The 25,202-nt window shown below is 45.4% G+C and overlaps 3 protein-coding genes across 3 annotated transcripts in view; 2 read left to right on the top strand and 1 right to left on the bottom strand.

The window, feature by feature from the left end:
- Positions 1–5,462, top strand: part of GABA-B-R2 (gamma-aminobutyric acid type B receptor subunit 2) — a 51,237-nt gene extending 45,775 nt beyond the window's left edge. Inside the window, exons 6-18 of the mRNA XM_023390249.2 lie at positions 610–843; positions 922–982; positions 1,060–1,297; positions 1,389–1,629; positions 1,713–1,835; positions 1,904–2,014; positions 2,093–2,317; positions 2,401–2,583; positions 2,659–2,767; positions 3,016–3,054; positions 3,575–3,701; positions 3,771–4,588; positions 4,862–5,462. Coding sequence (XP_023246017.2) covers positions 610–843; positions 922–982; positions 1,060–1,297; positions 1,389–1,629; positions 1,713–1,835; positions 1,904–2,014; positions 2,093–2,317; positions 2,401–2,583; positions 2,659–2,767; positions 3,016–3,054; positions 3,575–3,701; positions 3,771–4,588; positions 4,862–5,436 — 3,084 coding nt within the window. The 3' untranslated portion in view covers positions 5,437–5,462. The remainder of the gene's footprint in view (positions 1–609; positions 844–921; positions 983–1,059; positions 1,298–1,388; positions 1,630–1,712; positions 1,836–1,903; positions 2,015–2,092; positions 2,318–2,400; positions 2,584–2,658; positions 2,768–3,015; positions 3,055–3,574; positions 3,702–3,770; positions 4,589–4,861) is intronic.
- A 3,706-nt stretch (positions 5,463–9,168) lies between these two features.
- Positions 9,169–14,268, bottom strand: P5CS (Delta[1]-pyrroline-5-carboxylate synthase). The gene is made up of 6 exons (XM_014362819.2): positions 13,916–14,268; positions 12,287–12,632; positions 11,565–12,215; positions 10,638–11,464; positions 9,870–10,160; positions 9,169–9,784 (listed from the first exon to the last, which is right to left on the bottom strand). The coding sequence occupies exons 1-6, from the start codon at positions 14,027–14,029 to the stop codon at positions 9,617–9,619; spliced, it is 2,397 nt and encodes a 798-aa protein (XP_014218305.2). The 5' UTR covers positions 14,030–14,268; the 3' UTR covers positions 9,169–9,616.
- A 2,944-nt stretch (positions 14,269–17,212) lies between these two features.
- Oct-TyrR (Octopamine-Tyramine receptor) lies at positions 17,213–22,470 on the top strand. Its single transcript, XM_089597334.1, has 3 exons — positions 17,213–17,281; positions 20,237–21,435; positions 22,069–22,470. The coding sequence occupies exons 2-3, from the start codon at positions 20,418–20,420 to the stop codon at positions 22,422–22,424; spliced, it is 1,374 nt and encodes a 457-aa protein (XP_089453460.1). The 5' UTR covers positions 17,213–17,281; positions 20,237–20,417; the 3' UTR covers positions 22,425–22,470.
- The last annotated feature ends 2,732 nt before the right edge of the window (positions 22,471–25,202 follow it).

The following is a 25,202-nucleotide window of genomic DNA, read 5'->3' on the forward strand; positions in this document are numbered from 1 at the left end:
TGTAACGCTCCCTCGAGCAAATAAAGTGAGAGAGCCCCGGGGCTTTTGTGCCCCCCGCCGTCTACGTATATGTGCACACATGTACGTGCACGGCATGTATTCAATACTCGCGTGAAAAATAATCGACGATGTATATATAACTCGTCTCGTTCCCGTCGCTGGTGCGCCACTTGAGAGAGATGATCCCGTCGCGTGTACGCGAAAGCGCTCTCCTTTGAAAATGAGCACACGTTACGCGTCTGTATAAGTGCACTCTCGTCTCGATCGTCTCTCTGACAGATCAATTTTTCCCCCCCCCCCTCCCTCGTGGCACCTATACTCAGCCACCGAGGAGAAATCCAACGTTTTTAAGCTTAAAGCCCTGCTCGGCTTTTATATGCGTTAAGTATCCGAACCAGGTAGAATATTCGTACCGATTCACCGGCTAAAATTATGAATCGCTGCCAAATTACCCGTACCAACTTAACTTGAGCGTTTTCTCCCAGCAATTGTTATGTACTCGCACATTTATTTGTATCCTTTTTCATGACTATATATTAATCCGTCGTTTTTATACCAGAAAAAAAAAATAAATAAACAAAATAAATAAATAAGGTTCGCTTCCAACAGACGCCGGACGAGTACCTGAAGGAGTACGACGCGCGCCGGGACGCCGAGTACTCGCGCTTCCACGGCTACACGTACGACGGCATATGGGCGGTGGCTCTGGCGATTCAGCACGTGGCTCGACGAATACGCCACTTCCGGCGGAACCAGACAGTTGCCGATTTTCGCTACAGGGACGAGCTCTGGGAACGACTGTTCCTCGAGGCGCTTAGGAACACGAGCTTCGAAGGTGTCACCGTAAGTCCATTGATCATCCCGCCTGTCCTCTCTCTTGTTTACACCTACATGCAACGCTGTTGTTCGGTTTCCCTACAGGGTCCCGTGCGCTTCTACGACAACGAAAGAAAGGCTTACATCCTACTCAAGCAGTTTCAAAGTGAGTAGTTTTTTTTTTTTTTTTTTTTTTTTGCTGGTGATGGCACCGATTGATGGTCACGGCGCACGTGTGTACAGGTGGCAACGGCGAGGTCAAGGTCGGCGAGTACGACGCGATCAGCAAAACGTTGGATTTGTCGAGGGGCGAGCCCTTGGTTTGGCGCGGCAAGTACCCGCCCAAGGACAGAACGGTCCACCTGATCGAGCACTCGACGGTCAACATATCGATCTACGTGCTTCTGGCCTCCGCCGCGAGCATCGGCATCGTCATGGCCGCCGTGTTCCTCGCCATCAACATCAGGTATCGGAATCAGAGGTACGTGCATATGTCCGCTTTCGATCCGCAACATCGGGCCAAGAGGAGAGGAAAAAAAAAAAACAATAATAATAATTGTCCGTTGGTGCAGGTACATAAAAATGTCGTCGCCCCATCTGAACAACCTCATAATCGTCGGGTGCATGCTCACCTACAGCAGCGTCATCTTTCTGGGCTTGGACTCGCAGCTGTCGAGCGTCACGGCTTTCCCGTACATATGCACGGCTCGGGCTTGGCTCCTCATGGCCGGCTTCTCCCTGGCCTTTGGCTCCATGTTCTCCAAGACTTGGCGCGTCCACTCGATATTCACCGACGTCAAGCTCAACAAGAAGGTGAGACGCGACCTTTTACACCCACCACCGAGGCTTTGGCTATTTTTAACTTTTTTCTTTTTTTTTTTTTTTTTTTCCTCCAGGTCATCAAGGATTACCAGCTGTTCATGGTCGTCGGGATACTATTGTTCATCGATCTCGCGATAATGACGACCTGGCAGGTTGCCGATCCTTTCTACCGGGAAACCAAGCAGATGGAGCCCTACGTAAGACCCTACACGTGATTACCTATGTTTTCGTCGTTCTCCAACGTTTTATGATTCTTTTTTTTTAGTTGCACCCATCGAGCGAGGACATTGTCATATTCCCGGAGAACGAGTACTGCCAGAGCAACAGGATGACCATATATTTGGGATGCATATACGCTTACAAGGGTCTTCTGATGGTATAAACGTTTGTTTGTTCATTTTCGTTGGTCGTCGAATGAGAAATTAAAAAAAAAAAAAAAACATCCGCACAATAGATATTCGGCGCTTTTTTGGCCTGGGAGACGCGACACGTGAGCATACCAGCCCTTAACGACAGCAAGTACGTCGGCATGAGCGTCTACAACGTCGTGATAATGTGCATAACCGGGGCTGCGATAAGCTTCGTGTTGGCCGACAAGCAGGACGCCATGTTCATCATGTTGTCGGTTTTCATCATATTTTGCAGTACCGCCACGCTGTGCCTCGTCTTCGTGCCCAAGGTATGTTGCGCTAATCATATAGATACACATAATATACGTACGCGTATGTTAAAACCTAATGGTCGTCGTTCGTGGTCCGGCAGCTCATAGAGCTGCGGAGAAATCCTCAGGGCCAAATAGACAAGAGATTCCGACCTACGCTGAAGCCGATGTCGAAAGCGCGGAGGGATTCGAGCATCAGCGAGTTGGAGGACCGGCTGAAGGACGCGACGGTTGCCAATCAAAAGTTCAGGAAAAAACTCCAAGACAAGGAATCGGAGCTCGATGTTGGTTTGGTTTTTCCCTTGTATCTTCGACTTTTGCTTGTTTCATTCAAACGAGGGAAACACTCGTGATTGCAGATGTACATGAGAAGACTGGGCGATGAAGGGAGCATTTCCGGGGACACGCAGACTGCCATGGACAGGTTGACCGTTCCGAGGCACGAGGCGCCAACGATCAGGAGAGAAGGCAAGGACGATTCCTTTTTTTTTTTTTTTTTTTTTTTCTGTCTACATAATATATGCTCTCCTCCGCACCTACCGCTCCTAGTTTTGTATAGTCACCTTTTTTTTCCATCTCTTCTCCACTGCCTCAAAAGACAATGTAAATATTATCAAAATCATTCAAGCTTATATTCTGTACAAAGTGTAAAAGAAAAAAAAAAAAAAAAAAAAGATAAGTTTCCCCTTTAACTCACGGTGTTATGTGTATGTTAGAGCTCACAGTCCAGCGGCAAAGCACGCAAAATTTCAAAGGTCAGTCCATCATCAAAATTGCCATGTCTTCGACCATGAAACGATAGTAAATGCCAATCACCCGACTCGTGCACCTGCATGACATTTCACTTTGTCCTCGATTGCCAAAGTAGCGTTGTATCACGTATAATTTGGATCACGTAGTCCTTACATTTTTTCAAAATTGTAACGATTCGTTGCAAAATAATGTTCGATCCCGTAGGACGCAAAACTTACGATACTCGATTGAATGCTCGTTAGTTGTGACTTGAAAAGTAGGTATGTATTTATCATATGAGGTTGGCCTCAAACGTTACAGTAGCAGCACCAGCATCAGTAGTTTTTTCATACATATTTTTTACACTCGCAAACACGCTCGTTCTTTCCAACTTTAGTATACAAACATCTATATATTTTAGTGCTTATAAACAACTTTTGACTGCTGGATTGCATATAATAACGTAGCGGTGATTGGACGCCTGATGTGCAGAGTCGGAACAAGTGTGTATAACGTATAACCTTGTGGATTGGAAATTTGCAGGGCCGTCGGTGACCACGGAAACTACCGACGTCTCGATGTCCATGTGCAGCCTCAACTCGACGACGAACGTCTCGCAGCTCGAAGGGGACTACGTGAACGTGAGCACTTTGGAGCAACAGGCCGCCAAGTACGTATGAAACGCGGGATTGCGGTTGAGTCGAAACAGCGAGGATCAATTTAACTTGTTTCCACCCAGAAAAAAGACGTCCTTCTCGAGGAGCCTGGGTATAATCGAGCCGAGCGAGCGCAGCACCGGCCTGCCCCACCAGCCGCTACCCTCGGCCCTGAAGCAGCCATCCTCAGCCGAGGTGTCGACCCTCGGGCGCAGGGCACGCATAGCCCAGCCGGAGGCCCCGGCCCGGGCACCCAACGGACGAGTCGCCACCGAGTACGTCGAGGAGAGCCACTCGAACGAGGAGAGCGACACCGGCTCGCCCCAGCGGGCCCCGTCGAGGCGCTCCCGCCAACCGACCCCACCCCCACCGGCCAAAAACGTCTCCTTCGGTGAGCTGCACGAGCAGACGACGGACGCCTGCCACCAGCACAACCACCGGCCACAAGGACCGGGTCAATCGTCCCTGAAGCGACGCGCCTCGGCCAAGGGCGCCGAGCTCGCCCGCTCCCAGCACGAGCTGTTCGAGCGCCGGCGCACCAGCGTGCCCGCCAACTCGATCAGCTACATATCGACGGAGAACGTGGCGCGCGTCGCGTACGAGGACACCCTCGGCACCCTGCCCCGGGTCTGCGGGCACGCCAACGACTGCGGGTACAAGCGCGCCCTGAGCTTCGGCACGGGCTACAGGTGCGAGAAACACGGGGGTACCGGCGGGCCGGCCGGCGTCGCCGGTACTGCCGGCCGGACTCACCTCCACGGGCCCGCTCTCGTCCTCAATGGCTCGGCCGACGTGCAGCCTGGAGGTGGCGGCAAGCCGACGAGGCACCGGCACCACGACCAGCCAAGGAACGCCAGCTCGCCGAGCGTCGCCCTCGCCGGAAGCTGCTCCTCCGACACGGGTACGTGCGATGCTTGTCACCTATATTTTCATTACTGGGGGTGTATCGTTTCAACGAGATCTTGAAGATTAGAGCGAGACTTGCTTCGCTGAACTGTACAATTACCGTGGCTTTTGAGTTTTTCTCTTTGAATCATTGATCACCGTGACGTAAATTTCAATGTTGACGGATCCGCGTAGATTTTGGCAATGTGACACGAGATTCCGTTGACGTTGAAAATTTAGAATTTAAAAGCCACACACGATATACCTTGGACGTTTGTCGTTGCCGCAGAACGCCGTGAGGAGAGCGGGGTCTTGGTCAGGAGTATGCAGCGCTCGGTGTCGGAGCGCTCGCGGGAACAGCATCAGCCGAGGCAGCCGCCGTCGCAGCAGCACCACCACCACCACGAGCAGCAGCAGCATCAGTTGCATCGGGGGCAACGGGGCCACCCTGTGTCCGAGTGTCCCCACCGCGCGGCAGCAAGGCGCTCGCGCGACTGCGCGCACCGGCACGCCGGCCTGCACCATCCCGGCGAGGCCCGGCCCAACAAGCTGCGCCAGCAGGCCAGCCGGCTCGAGCACGTGCAGAGCACACCGGACGTAGCCACGATTCACAACAACAAGTTCGGGAGCTCCTTGAACCCGCGCTCGGCCGCCACGGCTCGGGGCACCCGGGAGCACGGACAGCCGGGCTCCTCCAGCATGTACAGCGCCGTGTCGGACGGCGAGCTCCTCGACCTCACCATACTGCCGATTTTCCAAAAATTGCTCACCGAGCGCCACAAGAGCACCACCAGCCGGTACGGCGCTAGTGTCGCCAGTTGTCCCAACATCTCCATCAAGTGCGACATTGTCGAGTACCTGTAACCCAACCCTACCCCCAGCTTCTGCCTCCTCCTCCTTTCAGCGGCTCTGCTTGTGTACACCTGTACCGGTGATGAAAGAGTTTTGTTGGGGGGTGTACACACGGCACCTGTACACCCACAGTCATCGTTCGGCAGTTTTTTTTTTTTTTTTCCACAAATTATCACCATTCGTAGGTCTCGCTCTTCTACGACGAGTCCAACTTCGAAGAGTGTTTATACATGATGATAACACTACAATATATATATATATATATAATAAACAATGTTTTGGCACTGGCCGAATCACCACGGAAAACTAACAAAAGCTTTTGTAATCGACTTGTACATGATGACGAATCGAGGTCGGGGTGTGTGTATTTATTCGTATACACGCGCGTGTGGACCGTTTACAACGTATACTCATCAATATACTGCAACTACTTCGCGTTTGTTTTTTAAGGATGCACGTTGATTGATTTTATTATTTGTACCTGCGCCAAGTATATAAATTACACCGTACTCCAGATGATGAGGATTAAAACGTATAAATACACACACATATACATAAAGTATTCATCGAAGCACAGAAAGACTTTTCTCGAAAATTTCAATGTGTCAATTATTCCCTTTTATGCTGTATGCGTGCGTGTGCGTACATTTGAGGTCGAATCGGAATTGTGAGAAACGCAATACTTTGGTATATGGCACAAAAAGTGTATTTCATGGCGTATCAAACTATACACTAGTTAAGGATTTCTTTTTTTTCTTTTATACATTCAAAAGTAGACTAAGATATAATTTTTACTGAAAAAACAAGTACATGTCGTTTTAGACATTCGATGATTTTCTCAAGTAATAATTAGCCTTGTATTGAGTTGTACTGAAGAATAATCGAGCAATTGTGAAAACGCGTTCGATCGCATCTTGTACAAAAAAATTCAACGAGTTTCGTTCACAAGTTTTTTTTTTTTTTTTTAATGATTTGTATATTTATAACTCACTTTATTAGTTGAAATCATACAAGAACAAAACATAATTAATTAAAAAAAAGAAAAGGAACATCTAAAACGTGATGCGAATCGATGAAAAAATAAATATATATACACAATTTGCCAGACGAAATCTTAGTTAACAAACTAATATACTCTCGCAGGGTCGGTTGGACGAAAAAAATCGTGCGAGCGTAAGGGCGAAAGTTTGAAGGATAAAATTGATAATTTAATAAAACGGAGTGCAGTCAAATATAGTAGCTCTTTAATGCGAGAATCTTTGTTTATGGATTTGACGACGAAAGAGATTAAAGGAGAGTAACTTCCCGACTTAAGAACTGTTTATATAATAATAATAATAATAATAATAATATTAACATAGAAATTATCTGTCGTACAATCTCCATTAAAAAAAATGGACTACTTCATGTAGCTAATTAGGTAATACTACGCGATAAACAAGATTGAGTGACGCGAAGAAAACAAAAAAAAAGAAAAAATGTAACAAAACTGAAAAAAAAAAAAAAAGTACGTAGAGTCGTATGAGTGTGAAACTTCTTGTACGAGAGATAAAGCGACTTGAATTTTTCAGAGCATACGTGTATACCCACAAGTTGTCATAGAGTATATGCTTTGTTGCTGCGCTGAATGTTACGTTTTAGATTCGTTGGTTAAGTTATGCGCAACAAATGGACGTGTAATTCTATATGTTTATTATACGAGCAACGATGAGCACATTTTCTTCAATTGTACCCGATCGAGGACAACTAGTTGATTTTTAATTACACCAAAGTTGTACGTTTGCACGTTAGTCCAACGATGTAATCACGTTGTTGTCTCACTCGTTGATTCGACAATGACTTTTGCCCGAATTTCATTTTTGTACGTAGCAAATGATCACTTTTGCGATGCACCGTGCAATTGTATGGATGACGATATGAAAACACGGGAGATCATTTGAAAAAAAAAAAAAAAAAAAAAAAAAAAAAAAGAAGGGATACATACTTACTGTTATTGAAGGCTGTCGTACATAATAACGTTAACAATAAAGTCACGATAAATACATATAGATATATTTACTTAATAATCTAGGAAAGAACTTTTTTAATCTGTTACACTGCACATATGTTTTGTAAATAAAAGTTATTATTTATTCAAATAATGCAAGCAGTCACGATAATGGTGTTAACATAAAATTATTACTGTTATTATTTTTATTATTATTATCGTCATTAAAGTTTTTCTAGACCTCGAAAGAGGATGGGTTCGAGATGTATACCTCCGAAATTTAATTTCAAAGAAAAAACGAGAGTGTAAAGAAAATTAAATGGAAAAAAAGAGAAAGGGGGGAAATTACACGAAACAAAATTTATAACTTGTACAATACTAAAATATATTAAACTGACTATCCTGATGGCCTTTGATAAGTATGATCAACTTTCAGTCAGAGAAGAACGGACGAAGCGTGCGGTTATATATACATATATTATATAGTTAGCAGCGGGTTCTGCCCAAGGCGCCAATATTGTTGAAATATTTAATAGATGTATACAGGAGCGTTTTTAAATTATTAATTTTTAATAAGAAAATAATAAAATTGATCTAGCTGATGACGCGCGCGCGTGTGTGTGTGTATACGTATGGATGTTCTCAATCGAATTTGCGAAAAAAAAAAAAAAAAGAAAAAAAAAAGAAAAATGCAAAGCACTGAGAGAGAAAAAAAAAACAACAAAATAACAAAACAACCATTGTTTATTCGATTCTTTGTACGATACATCAAATTTGTTTACTGTCAATGAAATTTATTGCCGGTTAAATAAATTTATTATCGCTTAATAACTTCAAACGACCTAATTTCGAGTTATTGCGGGAACAACTGATCCCCTCTTTTCAGGCAACTGCAGCGTTTGCTCGAATCATCGATCTGCGCTAGTAGTTCAGAGTAAAAAAAAAAAAAATTTTTTTCTCTAAATAATGCAAAAACTATGACAGAAAAAAAAAAAATAAAATAAGCTCAAAACTTACCCATTTGGTGTTCCCGCTCTGTGAGCTTGCACTACAATATCGACCGTATGGAATTTCGAACAGTTATCTAACTGTGCAGTCGTTGTTAAGTGTTAATCATCAATTTTTTTTTTTTTTTTACCATAGCCGACGTATAATAAAACAAATTTTTGCACGAAAAATATAAATACCATCACTGCAAGTAGGTCCATTTTTTGTCATTAAATGATATGCTTTTATCGAATTTCTAGTTGGACGTGACATGAGAGGAAATAATGGATAACGTGATCCGTCATAATTATTAAATGACGCAGCAGCTTTGTAAAAATTTTTTAATGCATCTTTCTGTTACGCAAATGATCGAGCGTTGGACCAAAGAGATGTAGATAAAGTCACTCATCTTTGGCTGACACTTTGTGAATAAAAATGTTTAGCGGCATACGGAAATCGATCCAATTAAACTTGAAATGAAAACACTTTGTTATTTTCCACTAGCCTTGAAAAAGCTTTGAAAGACGTTGCTTCGCTCCAATCTCGTGACGCCAAGTGCAAGAATAATCATCATACTTTACTGCACCATTAGGGGCATATTGTGTCGTGTGCGATAACACGCAGTGAGAACCTTCAAATACTACACTTGATTTTTTTTTTTTTTTTTTTTTTTTCAAGTCAAAAATCACCAATAGACAAAATAACGACCAAATGGTAAAACTTTAAATTTTCTAAAGGGACGCAATCGAGTAAAATATAAAACTCGTACAAACAATAGAGCATATTTTTAATACTAAACGACAGGTATGTATTATATTATGTTTATGTACATCTTAAAACAGATAAGAAAAGTGTTTCAACGCGACGATAACAACAGCCGGACGATCTTCAATTGTATTAAAAAAGTATCATCAAGCGATGGGTAGAACAATTAATTTACACGATACCACGAAAAAAAAAAAAAAAGGGTCAGGAGTGCGGGGGAGGAGAGGTAAACGAAAATCGCGTCCGTCAACAAGAACAACAACAGCCAGCTGGTATGTATTACATGTTGGGTTATTCATCAGCGGATGAACACCATATCATCTAAATAAATAATAAAATTACACTCCACCAGCGATGACGAAGAGACGAGGATGACAAAGTGGCGTCATCGAAACAGGAGATGAGGGGAGGGAATAGACAACCTAAGGGTGTACGCGCGGGGGAGGGCAGTGATCACGAGGAACCGTCGGTCGGCAGCATTTGGTGCAGGTAGGTCTTGGAGCCGCCCTCCGCAAAGTCGGCCACCGTGTGCCCGTCCCCGCTGAGGATCCACTTGGTCGTGAGGAGGCCGTCTACGCCAACCGGACCTCGCGCGTGTATCCTCGCCGTCGAAATGCCCACCTATACCACCAATCGATCATCATTCTCATCTACTTACGAACAAAATGGGAAGATTAAAAAAAAAGGGGGGGGGGTTGTGACCAACCTCGGCGCCGAGTCCGAATCTGTAGCCATCGGCGAACCGCGTGCTCGCGTTGTGGAAGACGCACGCGCTGTCGACCTCGCGTTTGAAGTACAAGGCGCTCTTCTGGTCCTCGGTGACGATGACCTCCGTGTGCCCGCTGCCGTACCTGTGGATGTGGCCGACCGCCTCCTCGACGCTCGAGACCACCTCTACCGTGCACTCGAGGGCGCCGTATTCGATTTTCATGCTCTTGGCTGCCGGTGGGCCGAACGTCAGGAGCTTGCTCAGTCTCGGCCCGGCGTTTATTTTCACCTGTAATTCGATCGCTTTCAATTCCCAACGAACAACCGTTTTTTCCATGGCGGAAGCAAATTTATACCGATGAAAGTTCGAAATTTCTTCCGCATGCACGAAGACTCGCCCCGAAAATGGTAATCGGTTAGAGTGCCGATTTGTATGGTATTTTACCAATGACTCGCCGATCACCCCTGCGACTGGCCTACCTCGAGCTTACAGAAAAAAAATTTCGAACCCTCGTTTGCAGTGAAAATTTTCTTCCGCGATAAAAGCGTCGAGTTTATCTCCAGACGCGGGATGGTTTCTTTTCGTACGCATAGCGACCAAACAATAACAACAATCTTGCACAGCGAGCGCGGCGATTGGATGGATTGCACAACGGTATAGACAACACTCTTATCGGAAACGGTAAAATTGAAAACAAAAAACAAACAAAAAAAAATCCTCTCCCGAGCTTTCAAGTTCGCGAGGAAGGGCGAAAGATCGACTCACGGCCTCCTTCTGCAGCATGCCGATGAGGTCCGTGAAGAAGCCAGCGTTGGGGCCCTCGACGAGGCTCTCGTGCACGAGCAGCGTCTCCATGGCGTTGCACGCGGCCGGGTAGTCGCACTTTGAGTCGCGCACGATGCGCAGAGCCTTGCCGATCTCGGCGTCCCGGTCGACGTACACGTGGCAGACGCCCTCCGCGTGGCCAAGGACGGGTATGTGCTTCGACTGGTCCTGTATGGTGCGCACCAGCTCCGAGCTGCCCCGCGGTATGATCAGGTCTATGTGCTCCTCCATCGACAACAGGTCGCCGATCTCCTCGCGCGTCGACACCAGGGAGATCGCGTTGGCCGCACCTACCCCGCTCAGCGCCTCCTTCACCAACTCCATGAGGAGCCGGTTGCTGTGCGCTGCCTCTCGGCCACCCTTCAACAGCAGCCCGTTCGCGCTGGCCATGGCGAGGGCCGCCACCTGGGGCAGGCTGTCGGGCCGCGACTCGAATATCACGAGCAACACGCCGATCGGCACCGTCACCTGCCGCAACTCCAGCCCATCGGCGAGCTTGCACCGCCTCACGCACCGGCCCACATTCTCCAGGGAGTTGTCGGCTATCTGGCGCAAACCGTCTCGCAACGAGCGCAGCTTGGCCGGTGACAGCGACAACCGCGACAACAGCGGCTTGGCCAGACCCGACTTGGCTGCCTCCTCCAGGTCCCGGGCGTTCGCCTCGAGGATGTCGGGTTGCCGGGACTCGAGCAGATCGGCCAGGCTGTTTATACAACCGGCCCGGTCCTCCGGCAGCAGGGACTGCAACACCCTACTCCCCAGCCGAGCTGCGGATGGATTGGTTTACGTTATTATTATACACAAGTCATTGTTTTTATTATTAATTATATTGTACGAGTATGTAGAGTGTGGATGTATGTGACTTGCCGTTCTCGGCGACCACCTCGACGGGGGCGGAGCTGGTGCACGACTCGGTGAAAAAGGTGCCGATCTTCCGGCCGGCGACTATGCTGTCGATGGCCTTGTCTTGGGTGCCGTTGCATATGACGACCGACACGCCGCGGTCGAGGGCCCACAAGGCGGCGTTGACCTTCGAGTCCATGCCACCCGTGCCCACCTTGGACTTTTCCCCAAAGGTGATGGCGCCCCGTTGATCCGAGCTAAAGGTGTGGAGGAGCTTGGCTCCGTCCCTCCAAGGGGGCAGGTTGTAGATCCCGTCGACGTCGCTCATGAGGATGAGCAGGTCCGCCTGTATTTCCGCGGCGAGCATCGCCGCGAGCGAGTCGTTGTCCTTGATCGATATGCCCCGGCGGCCCGCCCCACCGGACACCTCCTCGTCCGGGGCCTGGGGCGGCGGGGACACCGCGTCGTTCGTGTTGATGATCGGCACCACGTTCAGGCTTATCAGCTCGCTCAGGGTGCTGAAGAGGTTCTTCCGGGTCTCCTCGTTCGTAAAGTCCGGCTTGGTCAGCAGCACCTGGGCCACCTTCACCCCGTACTGGCCGAACATGGCGTCGTACAGGGACATGAGGCCCGACTGGCCCACCGCCGCCGCGGCCCTCGGCTCGAGCATCCGCGCTACAACCACAACAACCCACCTTTTATTTTATATTTATTTAATACTTGGGCCTTTTCGAAATGGGGCGTACCGGCGTGCTCGCGGGTGTGATCGGCCGGGCTGAGGGTCTCGCGCATCGACAGGGACATGAGGAGCTCCTGGGCGAGTTTTTGCTTGCCAAAGGCCACGGCCCCGCTGGTCACCATGATGCACTCGCGGCCCTCGTTGTGGATCTCGGCCACCTGCTCGACTATGCTGGCCAATCTGCCGAGGGCCAGCCCGTGCTCGTCCTCGCGCGTCACCACCGCGCTGCCGAGCTTCACCACCAATCGCCGGGCGTACTTTAGCTGGTTGCGCTCGGTGAAGTTGGACCGGCGCCGGCGCTCCGCCGTCTGTTGCAGCTCCCGGCGGAGGTCCATCCGGTTGGTGACGCCGCCCTGTTGGGTGTCATAATATTACATACGATCGGCAATCGCCTTTTTTCTTTCTTTTGTTTATCTCTATAGGTCCATCGCGTCGCGTGAGCTCGCGGCTTACAAAAGCCTCTAAATCAATAGAGATGCTTTTTGCGAGGGACTGCGCACTCTTCGTGTTTTAAAAAAGACCCCATAAGGCATTCCGAGTTTTTCAAAGACTTCGGAGTGCGTAGCTTCTCGGATTAAGTGTGTAATTTTCGTGTTAAATCTTTTTTTTTACGCTTAGCGATCGGCGCATCGATGATTCATATCACACGATCGAAAGTGCACCGTGTAATATAAAGTGCACAGCGCTCGTATATAGATAAAGGAACATCGGTACCTATTGTGAAGCAGATAATATGTGTGTACCGATACACACTCCCAACACGTGAGACCCGTATTATATTTTTAATTGTGTTAATTCTTATCCACGTTTACATATATCATATCCGTATCGTAGATTAATAATCTCCTCGTTTCTCGGACAGCGAGCCATCACGTGTAGGTACATGTTGTTTACACGCACATTATACACATACGCGATTCCTCTTTACCGATATCCAATTCAATCGATCGATTGATTTTGCGAAAAAAAAACGTATCTCTCAGTAACAAATATTTGATCTTACAATCTTTCATACCTATGTATTGTATAAATATGTATACTTGTAATTCAAAAGATATTGCAACGGTGTACAATATGTGTAACATAATTAAGCAAGTATCAGGGAGATGATGGCAGCCGATGATAATGGCACTCGTGGATAACAAATAATATGGCTAAAGTTCAACTATTCTCTTTCTCTCTCTCTTTCGCTAGTCATTGCATAAAAATCATCGTTATCGCGGCAAAGTGTAGGCATAATGTATGAGTAAGTGTTTCTGCAAATCGCGGAGACGCGCATAGAAAACATCAGACAAACTCTTTTAGCGTTTCGCTCCCCCTTTTCCTTTTGTACTCGAGCCACGATAAATCACGGCATAATAAACCAGATAACGATTTTGAAAATCGAAAATCGACTTGTACAGGGTGTACCATGTACATATGAATCAATCAATAATAGGTATACAATGTTGGTAAATAAAGTGTACGAATAGCAGTACACCACAACCCATGGTTCTTGTATCGGCGCAAGTAACACGTGTATGTATATTCGATGCAGACGTATAAGGACAAAGACAATGAACTGTTGAAAGAGCGTAGAAAAAAAAAAAAAAAAAAAAAAAAAAAAAAATGATAGGGTGTACAACAAGACACTCACCGGCGTCAGGTGAATCGACAGGGGCATACTCGAGGAGGACGAGTAGGCCCTGAGAGCCGTGCGCCTGAGGCTCCCTCCCGAGCGCTGCAAGCCGACCATCAGCTGCCCGTACATGCCCCCGACTCGTTCCAACCGATTATTTCAATAAATTAACAACCGAATCGTCGCTCCCGACGATTGATTATCCCCAGCTGGTAGGTCGCGCTTGCTCGGCCGTACAAATGCGACTGTACGACCCGAGAAGTCTCGGAGCCAACGGGCCCGCAAGACAAGTGCCACGGGCTTATCAGTGCGCTTTCGCGCGCCTCTCCCCGATCACAAGTACATATTGTACACACACACACAGACACACACTGCACCAGCGAGTAAAGCTCTTGAACTCGTAATTACGTGATGATGATTTTCTGTTTTTCAGAAGCTCTTCTTGCATATATACATATTAGATCGCGCGCGTCATTCGGTACATCGTCTTTATATCCCGTGGTGTGTGCCTTATATACATATACAACACAGATGAAACGAACCGGACTACCGATCGGATGTATACACATATAATATGTGTGCAGTTGGGTGATTTACACGCGAATCAACGGAGATCCCGTATATTTTTGTCACTTTCCTGACTATTATCGGTACACACGCGCGCCACGTGCACCTTATACCCTCGCCCTCTCCTTCTTCTCTGCTCCTGCACGTACAGTAGACGCGCGCTGTCAGCTGACTGACTGAGTGCTATATGATAACAATAACAATACCTATATGTATGTATATGTATTTAAGTATAATCTAATCGCGATGTCGGTCTATCGAACCCCTGTGTACTTACATATTCGCTCTTTTAACGCGTTCATTGGGTGGATATGCGTGATGCACGCAAGCCTGGGTTTTGCCGATTCGATGATGGCGCTGATTTTAGTATGCATTGGGGTTTATCGGTAAGAGGTGATTTTTTTTTTTTTTTTGAAAAATAATCTTTCTTTCCGGGTTGCCGGGTGGTATAGTTTGCCACTTGAGTTTTTTTTTTTTTTTTTTTTTTTATTGTACGTATGAACAGCACCGCCAAGTTTTCAACGATTCGCGAGCGACATTGATTCTTTGTCTTCACAGCGCGGTTATTGTGACGCGGCTCTGTATCTTCGAGGCCTTGGTTGTTTGAAAAATCCTTATCGGAAAAAATCGGCACGCGTCGTTTGCGGCTTTAAGATCCCCAAGATGGCGATAAGAATTGATTGTTCAATTTTTTTTTTTTTTTTTTCGCTCTTCGGTTCTGGTGTAAATGTTGCTTTGGTTGACTGATGTTTGACAAGTCCCAGCGGACCCTTCCGTTGGGTATTGGCTGATGGTCCTGTATACAGCCGTACGATCAATAAACTAGTCTACAAGCGATAATGACTGTATATATTATGTATGAAAATTTTTTGACTAAGAGCTAGTTTATCGGAAGGCTGCTTTGATTTATCGGTACTAAAACTTGGGATGGATAAATAAAACAAATGACTCATTTTTGTAGATCTAACAACTCGTCCTTCATTGTTGGCTGTTTTATTTTGCTACACTTTCAGTTATTTCGGCATTTTTAGAAAGGCTCGGTCTTTCTTGATTTTCATTCGATTTGACCTCTGTAAAAATTGTTGTGTCCTCGAATTATTTAAAATATGATGGGACATTTTTTTTTTATCTCTTAAAATATGCACATGTAACTATGCACATTTTATACTTATACAAAATTCGTTTTTGTATTATCGTTTTAATGTAACTTTTGATATCTTGATTATTTAAAAAAAGTTACCTACAACGACTTTACATCAAATAATTAAAATAATAAAACAAGCATTGCTAACTTTTTTTTTTCATCGACAAAATTCAAACATCACACAGTATGGCAGATTATTTTTAAGAAAAAAAAAAAAAAAAAAAGTCGAATAGAAAGGTATCGAAGGATCTTCATATCATCAGATTAATTACTTCAATCATTTTAAAATAAGGCCATGCGTGAGCAAACTCATACAACCGTTTGTATAAAATTGTAATTATATGACTAAAGAAATACTTACCATCCGTTTCTCGGATAGAAATAATGGCACTCAATAAAAGTATCAGTTATTATACTTAAATAATATTAAAAAAAAAAAAAGATCAAAGTTACTGTTAACAAAGATATAAATAAAATGTTTCTGTCTACTCGATAATACAATATCTCGGGCTTTTTCTCGTTCCCCTCGTATCATTGATTAATAAATTGGATAAATTGTAAACCCAGTCCACGATAACGGCCGTAATATATCGATTATAGTCGTTACTTTGGCATTTATTTAATACCCTATCATTCATATCTTCCCCCGATGACTCGAAGCGCTAAACACCTCCATGCCTATTCTATACGTATATGTATGCGTGTATAAGATTTCGGGTATGGGTGTACCGTCACAAATAATATCTGGAGAGCTGTTTCGTAATAAATCGGTATGAAATGATCTTAAAAATGTATACGCATGCAGTCGTTTCACAAAAATGTGGAACAATCGGACGAGTGGTATTAAAATTAGAACTCCCCATCAATAGGTGGTAGAAAAAGAAAAAAACCAGGTGCGTAAGGAGTAAAAAAAAGGGGGTGGGGGAGGGGAAGAGTGCAAATCGATGGAAGCAACGGCTGCTGGAAAAAACAAAGCCGAGATGCACCGTACACATCGTGCAAAAAGCTCTCGAAATTAAAAGACAAAAAGCGGGGGGAGGAGATAGAGCCGGAAAGGTGGGCGTCGACCGAAACAAGGGAGAGGAGGAGACGGAAGAAAAGTTGCTCCGGAAAATTTTTATATTACGAAAGTTGCGGACGGATGGTCCGTACACAAAAGCGGTGGTGGGCGGGGGGTACACATTGACGCAGCCAGCAGGCAAAATGTCCGGGCGCTGCAGGGAAAAAGAAAAATCCAAAAGAGCGTGGAGGGGCCGTTGAAAACGTGCATACAAGATATGTATAAGCTACACAGTGAAAAGGAGACGCGAAAGAAGGTGCATCGCGAATTAAAATTCATCCCTCTCCCGGATTAGCAGTAGTAGCCTTTTCCCGGAGCTTTCGCCTCCGCGTCCCCTACACAGCGATACACACACCCCACGGCGCGGGCGTCCCTCTCTCCCTTCCCCCGGCCCGAGCATATAAATATCCTTCGGGCGTCTTTTGGACGACGCTAAAGCTCCCAGGGCGCAGAATCGGCGGCTAAAAGCTCGCCGTCGACGCTGCTGCTGCTGCTGGTGCATATGGTGCGTGGAAAACGCAAGGCTGTCAGTAGCGCTGGCAGGAGCTCAGCAGTGCTCTCGACGAGCGGGACCATGTCGTCGCGTCCAGCAGCCTGCCCACTCCGAGTCCAGGTACGACATCGCCTTTTTCCCTTCTCTTCCCTCATTGCTTCATACGTATGCGCAACGATGAGACACTGTCCAACTATTTTTTTGACAAAACCGACTCGAGGATAACCACCCACCCCCTTCCCCTTTTACTTACCCGTACCCGTGTGTGTGTGTGTGTGTGTTGCTCCAGTAGACACACTGTTTACCCGTGTGTATAATATGTACGCGCGGTGTGTTTGCTCGGAGAGAGCGACGATATTATCCGCGATAACAAAATAGAGAACGATAAACAAGTCATCCTCAAACGGTGACTCCGCAAGTACGGGCCGACCAAGCGATGGGTTGTTTTTATACGCGTACATGGTTGATTGGACGGTGTTAATAAATTGGTGCTCGGGTCGGGGCACTTGTGTATGTTGTAACGCATCATCGTCGCCCCACTCGAGTTGGGGACGGAATAAATAAATGTGAGACCTGGTGACCCAGTGAGTCTAGACAGGGAATGGAGCTTGGAAAAAGCTTGGATATATCCATCGGTAGAAATATATATATATGTATATAAGTATATTACATCCTTTTGCGAACGTCATCGCGTATCGTACACCGAAAAAGCTCGACTTGCACCCAAGGGAGCAATAAGTATGCGATACCTTGTACCCTGTGTATGTGTATAAATATGTGCGTGTGGGGGATACAAAAGACCGAGGTGAAAGGGGTAGGGGAAAAATAAAAAAAAAAAAAAAAAAAAAAAGGTAAAAGAGTTGAGGCGCGCCTGCAGCTTTGATGCTTCTGTGCACGGACTGCCGGGCGGAAAACGAGTTAATCAATCAAAAGAGCGCGACAAATATAGCCGCTGCAGCGAGCGACGGGAGGACAGGGAGGCTGTGCGCATCAATGGTTGGGTTATACGTGAGGGCGCCTACCATATATACCTTATTTGGCGAATAATTTTGCAATTCTGTTGAATTGAAAAAAAAAAAAAAAAGGTATATAAAATAATATCCGGAGTCACCTGTGTGAAAGAGGAAAATGGAAGCGCGTGGTGAAAGGGGTGAGAGTAAAAAAAAAAAAAAAAAGAAAAAAAAATAGTCCGAGGGAAGCTGTGCGGGAGAGCAAACCGCGAGTGTACGTGTGTGTAAAGAGTTAAAAGCAAGGGGTGGTGGAGGAGGCGGCAGCGAGGGGAGGCCGCAACTCGGATCGGCCGAGCGAAATTTCCCCCCCCCCTTCCCCAGTGTACACGTACCTGTATATAATAAATGTAATAATAATATTGATAATAATAATAACATCCCCAGCAGCCCGTACAGAGGAGAAGAAGAAGCGCGCGTGTATAGGGGGTTATTGATTATTGCGAATCGCTTTTATATAAATAACCGGACGCAGATCCGTTCACACGGACAACCCAGCGGTGTGGCTTTACTTGTGCCCTGTGTACATATGAAGGAAACTTTTGTCTTTTCTCACTCTACTTGTACTCTTGCGGGAATTTTTTTTTTTTTTTTTTTTTTTTTTTTTTTTCGCGATCCTCCATCTCATCCGCATCCCGCGTAATCGGCCCACTTACGTGGCTGAATGACATGCCTCTGCGTTTTTCCGCTTTTACATATGTATATACATATCCAATAGATACGTTTATGATACATATATATGACGTCGAATCGATACGGCTGCTACTTGCCGCCGCCACCGCGCTCTGCTACACACTGCAGTGGAAATACCTATACGTGTGGGTATCAGCAGCGGAGTCTTTTATTGTCCTCTCCTCGTCCTCTTCCACCTCTGTAATGTATATTATATATATATATGTGTGTGTGTGTGTGTGTGTATATATGAATGTACATGGGTAAACTCGCTGCTATTTTACCTTGTTTTGTCGTTTATCGATCTGGACGTTGTGTATCAATCGACGTTTAATGACGTCCCGCCGATTTTCGTCGATAGCAGAGCGGAGTCCTTCGGCCTGTACTTTTGTCCCTTTAATCTATACACGTATTGGAAGGCCACTCTTTGTCATATGAAGTTCTCGTCGTTTGTTTCTACATTTTAGTTTTCGACTTCGGTTCGAGATGGTGGCTATTTTTAGGTTTTTTTTTTTTTTTTTTTTTTTTTCCAACTGAAACATTTACCGATTTCCAGAGTGATGTAAAGGGCGCTGCAAGTACGGTTCGATGAATAATTTGTACGCTCGTTATCGTCGTCAAAGGGTTTCTTGCTTGGACATTGGAGTCAGTTTTTTTTTATTCATCACTCGAGTTTTCATCGGATGTATCGGGAAAAAAAAAAAAAAAAAAAAATATTTGAGTTTCCAAAACGTACGCGGAAAATCTGAAAAGTTCGCAAAAGCAACACTCTCGCACCACCGACTACCTCAAATTTCGAAAGGGCTTACCATTGATGGTATATACCCATTGTTAACCAGACAAAAATAAAGCAGTACAGCAAAAAAAAAAAAAAAAAAAAAAAAAAGAAAAAGAAAAATAAATACAAAGACCAAACTGAAGCCCGACCGGAGTGAAAGAAAGAAAGAGAAAAAAAAAGGAGAAAAACTCCAGAAGGGGTTGATTTTCCATTTCTATGGAGAGACGCGTGAATATTTCGTGCTCGAGTGAATGAAAATAGCAGAGGCGCACGACAAGGGCAGGAGTATCGTAAGTGTGTCACGACACCCCTAATGAGTGTATGGCCGATGCACCCTACGCGCCGTACGATTTTTTTCTCTCCCCAATCCACCCTTTGCTCCTCCTCCTCCACCAGCTTTTGTACACATTTTTTTACTAATTATAATCACTTGCAGCGAGAGCTGCTGCAATTCATACGTGCGCAGGTTATTCATCGCGCCATCGTCATTTTTTTTATGACAAATAATAATAATAATAATAATAATCATCGCCGTCGTACATGGCGGGAAGGCAACAGCAAAACTCGACGGTTGAATGGTGGTTTTTTTTCTTTTTTTTTAAATAAAAATTGTCGCAGCATCGGCATCAGGCGCAGGGGAAAATGACGGCAGCAGTGACAACGACGACGACCACGAGAATGATGCTGCGTCAGACAACGAGGACAGCATCATCATCATCATCATCACCGGCAGCAGCGAAACAACGGAGGGCCCGACGGGCGTGAGAGGAGGGGGCGGAGGTGCGGCACCACCGCTGGCATGGATAACTTATACCCGAATCATCAGAGTCCAAACGAGACGGTGCAGGGAGCAGCCGAGTGCAGCGAGCACGAGTTCGACGTCGGCTCGGACCTGAGCCTATGGCAGGCCTGGCTGGTGATCCTCGTGCTCGGGGTCCTCATAATCCTCACCATCCTCGGCAACTTTCTCGTGATAATGAGCGTGTTCACGTACCGGCCGTTACGCATCGTCCAAAACTTTTTCATCGTTTCGTTGGCCGTGGCCGATCTCGCGGTCGCCATCCTCGTGATGCCCCTCAACGTAGCCTACTTCGTCCTCGGCAAGTGGATCTTCGGCATTCACGTGTGCAAGCTGTGGCTCACCTGCGACGTGCTCTGCTGCACCGCGAGCATCCTCAACCTGTGCGCCATAGCCCTCGACCGCTTCTGGGCCATCACCGATCCGATCAACTACGCCCAGAAGCGCACCCTGAAGCGCGTCCTGGGCACCATAGCCGGGGTGTGGCTGCTCTCGGGGGCGATAAGCTCGCCACCCCTGGCAGGCTGGAACGATTGGCCGGAGGAGTTGGAGCCGGGCACGCCCTGCCAGTTGACGCGCCGCAAGGGCTACGTCGTCTACTCGGCACTGGGCTCGTTCTTCGTGCCCCTGATCATCATGAGCATCGTGTACGCGGAGATATACCTGGCGACGAGGCGTAGGTTGCGCGAGCGGGCCAAGCAGAGCCGGTTGGGGGCGATGTCGACGACGGGGGCCAGGGCGGCCGGAGGTGGGGCGGGAGCGGACAAGGCCGAGCGACATCGGCTGCAGGGGCACGATGGTGCGGTTGGCCCGGGGGGGGATGAGGGCCAGCTCGGGGGTCAGCCGAGCTGTTGCGAGCCCGACGACCTTGAGGAGTCGCTCAGCTCCGAGACGAACCACAACGAGTACACGAGTAGCAGCCGGTTGCAGCCTACCCCGACGATCGCGAGGCACGCTGGTGGGGACGCTATCGTGGCCAGCGAGCACCACCAACCGGCGACCCCGCCCAAGGCCTCGGGTGAGTGTCGCATCAACATTTGTACACTTAAAAATTTATAGTCGAGTTGATTTCGTTTTTTTATGTACACCAGGACAAAAAATTTCATCGAATCGGTACATACTGTACCATCGTAATTTATTTGCCGTTTGGGTGTAACGTGAAATACCCCAAAACGATTTTTTTTTTTTTTTCAGGTGATGAGAATCACTATATGGTAGATAGTGTTTTTTGCGTCCAACGCTTCTTAGCATATGAAAATATTACAATTTCATTGAAATTACTTTTTTTTTTTTTTGTATTCAAATAAACGTTTATTTTATACAAAATTTTGGAAATAAAAAGCGTGTCGAACGAGGAGAACTTTTTTTTTTTTCCATACGAAATTGATATCGATTCTATTTTATTCGTCCGAAACGTCAAGCTAATCGATGTTTCCTTAAATAGTATACAACATACTCTGGGACTTTCAAGGCACAAAATATCCATTCAGTTGAAATAATACTCTCTATTTTTCTTTTTTATTGCTCATAAGACTCGATTCTCAATTTTTTGTCCTGGTAAAAAACGTAAAAGTCCCGAGCGAATCGCGCGCACAGTAACAATAATAATAATAATAATAATAATAATAGAAAGGGGGGGAAAAAAACGCAGGCACCGGCAGCAGCTCCGGCTCGGGGGGCCACACGCGCCGTGGCGGGCCCGGCACCCCCGGTACAACCTCGACCGTCTACCAGTTCATCGAGGAGCGGCAGCGCATATCCCTGTCGAAGGAGCGCCGCGCCGCCCGCACCCTCGGGGTCATCATGGGCACGTTCGCCGTGTGCTGGGTGCCCTTCTTCCTCACCTACGTCGTCGTACCGTTCTGCAGCAGCTGCTGTCCCTCCGAGCAATTCATCTACTTCATCACCTGGCTCGGGTACTTCAACAGCGCCCTCAACCCCCTCATCTACACCATATTCAACATCGACTACCGGAGGGCCTTCCGACGACTCCTACACCTCAACTGAACGACACGGGCTGAGTATAACACTCATACGCTCCCTTAATCTCTCTCTCTCTCTCTCGCTTCCGTTGATAAATATACCAATCGAAAGGCCACCCCCTCGATCGAGGGGTGCACGGATCGCATCTTTCTCTCTCTCTCTCTCTCTCTTTGATTCTCCAAACGCGCGTACACGAGCGAGAGATAAGAGCCGAAGGTCGACGCGTTAATTCCAACGAAGGTTCTCGCCGGGGAGGACGATTTATCGTGCCCTGCAAGTTCTAGGCCACTCGGTACGAGGCGCATTGGATTTCCAGCACCGTGTAGGTATACTCGTCACTGCCTCGGGGAGAGAGAGAGAGAGGGGGGGGACCTAAAGGGAAGCCGGTGAGAGAGGTGTTTGCCCACCGGCTGAGCTGTGCGCCGGCCTCACGACGAGGATCTCTCTTCTTCTCTCCCGATCGGGGAAGAAGAAAACAAACAAAACAAAAAAAAAGACACGGTCGGGTGGTGGATTACCCATTGTACTTTTTGTTCCTTCCTCAAGGCCGCGTCCCTCTGTTTTTGGGTTTGGAGTCCCGTTTTGTCGAATCAATCGCTTCCGAATCTTCCGTACTTCCGATCAATGTGGGCTGAGATCTTGAAAAAAAAAAAAAAAAAAAAAATACGTCGAGAGAAAAAGAGAGAGAGCGGCGATGCTTGTCGCGAGGGGATGAAAGTGCAGAGAGACGCGCGTCTGTGTACACAACGTATGCACGCAGAGACCAATGGATGAATAAAAAGGGCGCGTCCGATGCTCCGAGGTACTTTATCGCGCAAAGTGGCGCCTTCTCACCGAATCGTGTGTTGTAGGTATATATACTTTGTACTTACCGATTCCCGTGCGTATATTGTTGCGTAATATATCGCACGCGGAGTGTATATTTATACACACGACGGAGAAGGAAAATAATAATAAGCGCGGCAATATACGACTCGACTTGTGAATGCTGTGAGGCGAAAATAATATTAATAATAATAGTGATCGTTGATTCGTACGCGTCACTTCGGGACTCTTAACGGTTGTGAACAGCATTTAATAATTGCTATATAACTATAAAACGTAATGCAAAACAATATTATAACGTTATGGCTTCTCAAACGATGAAATTTATTTATTTTTTTTTTTTTTTTTTTTTTTAGAATTTATAGGTTCGAGTATACATTATGTAATACACAATGTGACGATTTTTTTTTTTTTTTTTTTTTTTTCAACTCCACACGGGTTTTTTACGAGTACCTGTCTATGTGTCTTTTTTAACATAATTATACCGTATTTTTTTATTTATACCAACGCAAAGTGACGTACATTTGTTTGAACTTGACATCCAACGTACAGATTAAAGTTTAAATTTAACATTCAAATCAATGCAATAACGATAATATTTTATACATTGTTTGAGGTCCATAATCACGTTCGTGATGATTTTACCAAAAAAGGGGCAATGTATATCATGCGTATGCACTGCTGAAATGATGGGTGCACGGCACAGGAAATATAATTGTTATTACAATACATTATATATAATATAAGTGGATAACACAAGTGAGGATGATCGTGGGTTATAGAGGAAAAAAATATTCAAATGAAAAGTGTAATTATATATATATATATATACTTACTCACTATGTTGTGAAAATGAAAAAAAATTTTAATATTCGACCACACCAGTCGGAGCACTCTTAAATAAGGTTGTGATAAGGTTGTGAACAGCATTCGTAGCCATGCTTCGAATGACACAAGATTTTTAGATGAAAAAAATAATAATATTAATTATTAAAAAAAAAAAGAGAAAGAAAAACAATTAATAAAGTATTAATTGAAATAAATTATAAATAAACTATATACACGTTGTCCAGCGAAGCTAGAATTTCTGTCCGAGTAGAAATTCGAGTATTGAGACAAAAATAGTACCCATTGTAAGTCACATTCGTGTATTTGCACAGTGCGACGTAAGCAAATTTTTTTTTTTCACCATTAATTTTAATCGTTAAGTAATAAAATCAAAAAACAATCAAAAGGCCGTCTGCATTTGTATATGAATAGTTTTATGAAAACGTATTGAAGTTTGCGATACGTACCGTTACGCCGATATAGAAAAAACCTATTACGTGTTCACTTTTTACTTTGAGGTTTATTTTACAATTTGTTGATTGTTAAAATTGTTGTTATATTATGATTATTGTTGTTCATAGAATTTTTACTAAGTTTATATAATTATAAGCGAAGCGTTAAAGGGACATTAAATTTATCGTTTTGGGGAAAAAAAAAACTATCTTTACTTCAGATGCAAAAGTCAGCTGTCGGTCTAACTGATGAAAATTCATTTACCACGACCGTTTTTAAACTGAGAATCTACTTTGCGCACCGAAAATTAAGATAGCTTTTTACAGTCCCCACATGTTGGTGTATCATATAAATATTTGATTGGAGTTTTTTTAAAGTTCATTATACACATTGTGTGCATCGTTGCTAGAAAAATGTACTCAACAAATATTTCAACTGCACATTCCTGTTTCTATTGTTCCTATTTACGAATAAATATCAATGGAATTAAGGATGAGCGAGAGACGTTCATGTTTATACATAAATATAACAGAATTGTATATACATAAAGTTTATTATTATTAGAGCCAAAAAATAAATACGTAAAATTCCTGAAAACTGCATGCCAAAATCGTTCGTCGAATTTTTCAAAATGCAGTTTTAGAATGTTTTTATGGGATTACAGTCCCTATGTATTACATATTTAATGATTGTTAC

Source organism: Copidosoma floridanum, unplaced genomic scaffold (assembly GCF_036245765.1).
Source record: "Copidosoma floridanum isolate Cflo_tuat_1 unplaced genomic scaffold, Cflo_Japanese_pri ptg000032l, whole genome shotgun sequence".
In the NCBI taxonomy this organism is placed as follows: Eukaryota; Metazoa; Arthropoda; class Insecta; order Hymenoptera; family Encyrtidae; genus Copidosoma; species Copidosoma floridanum.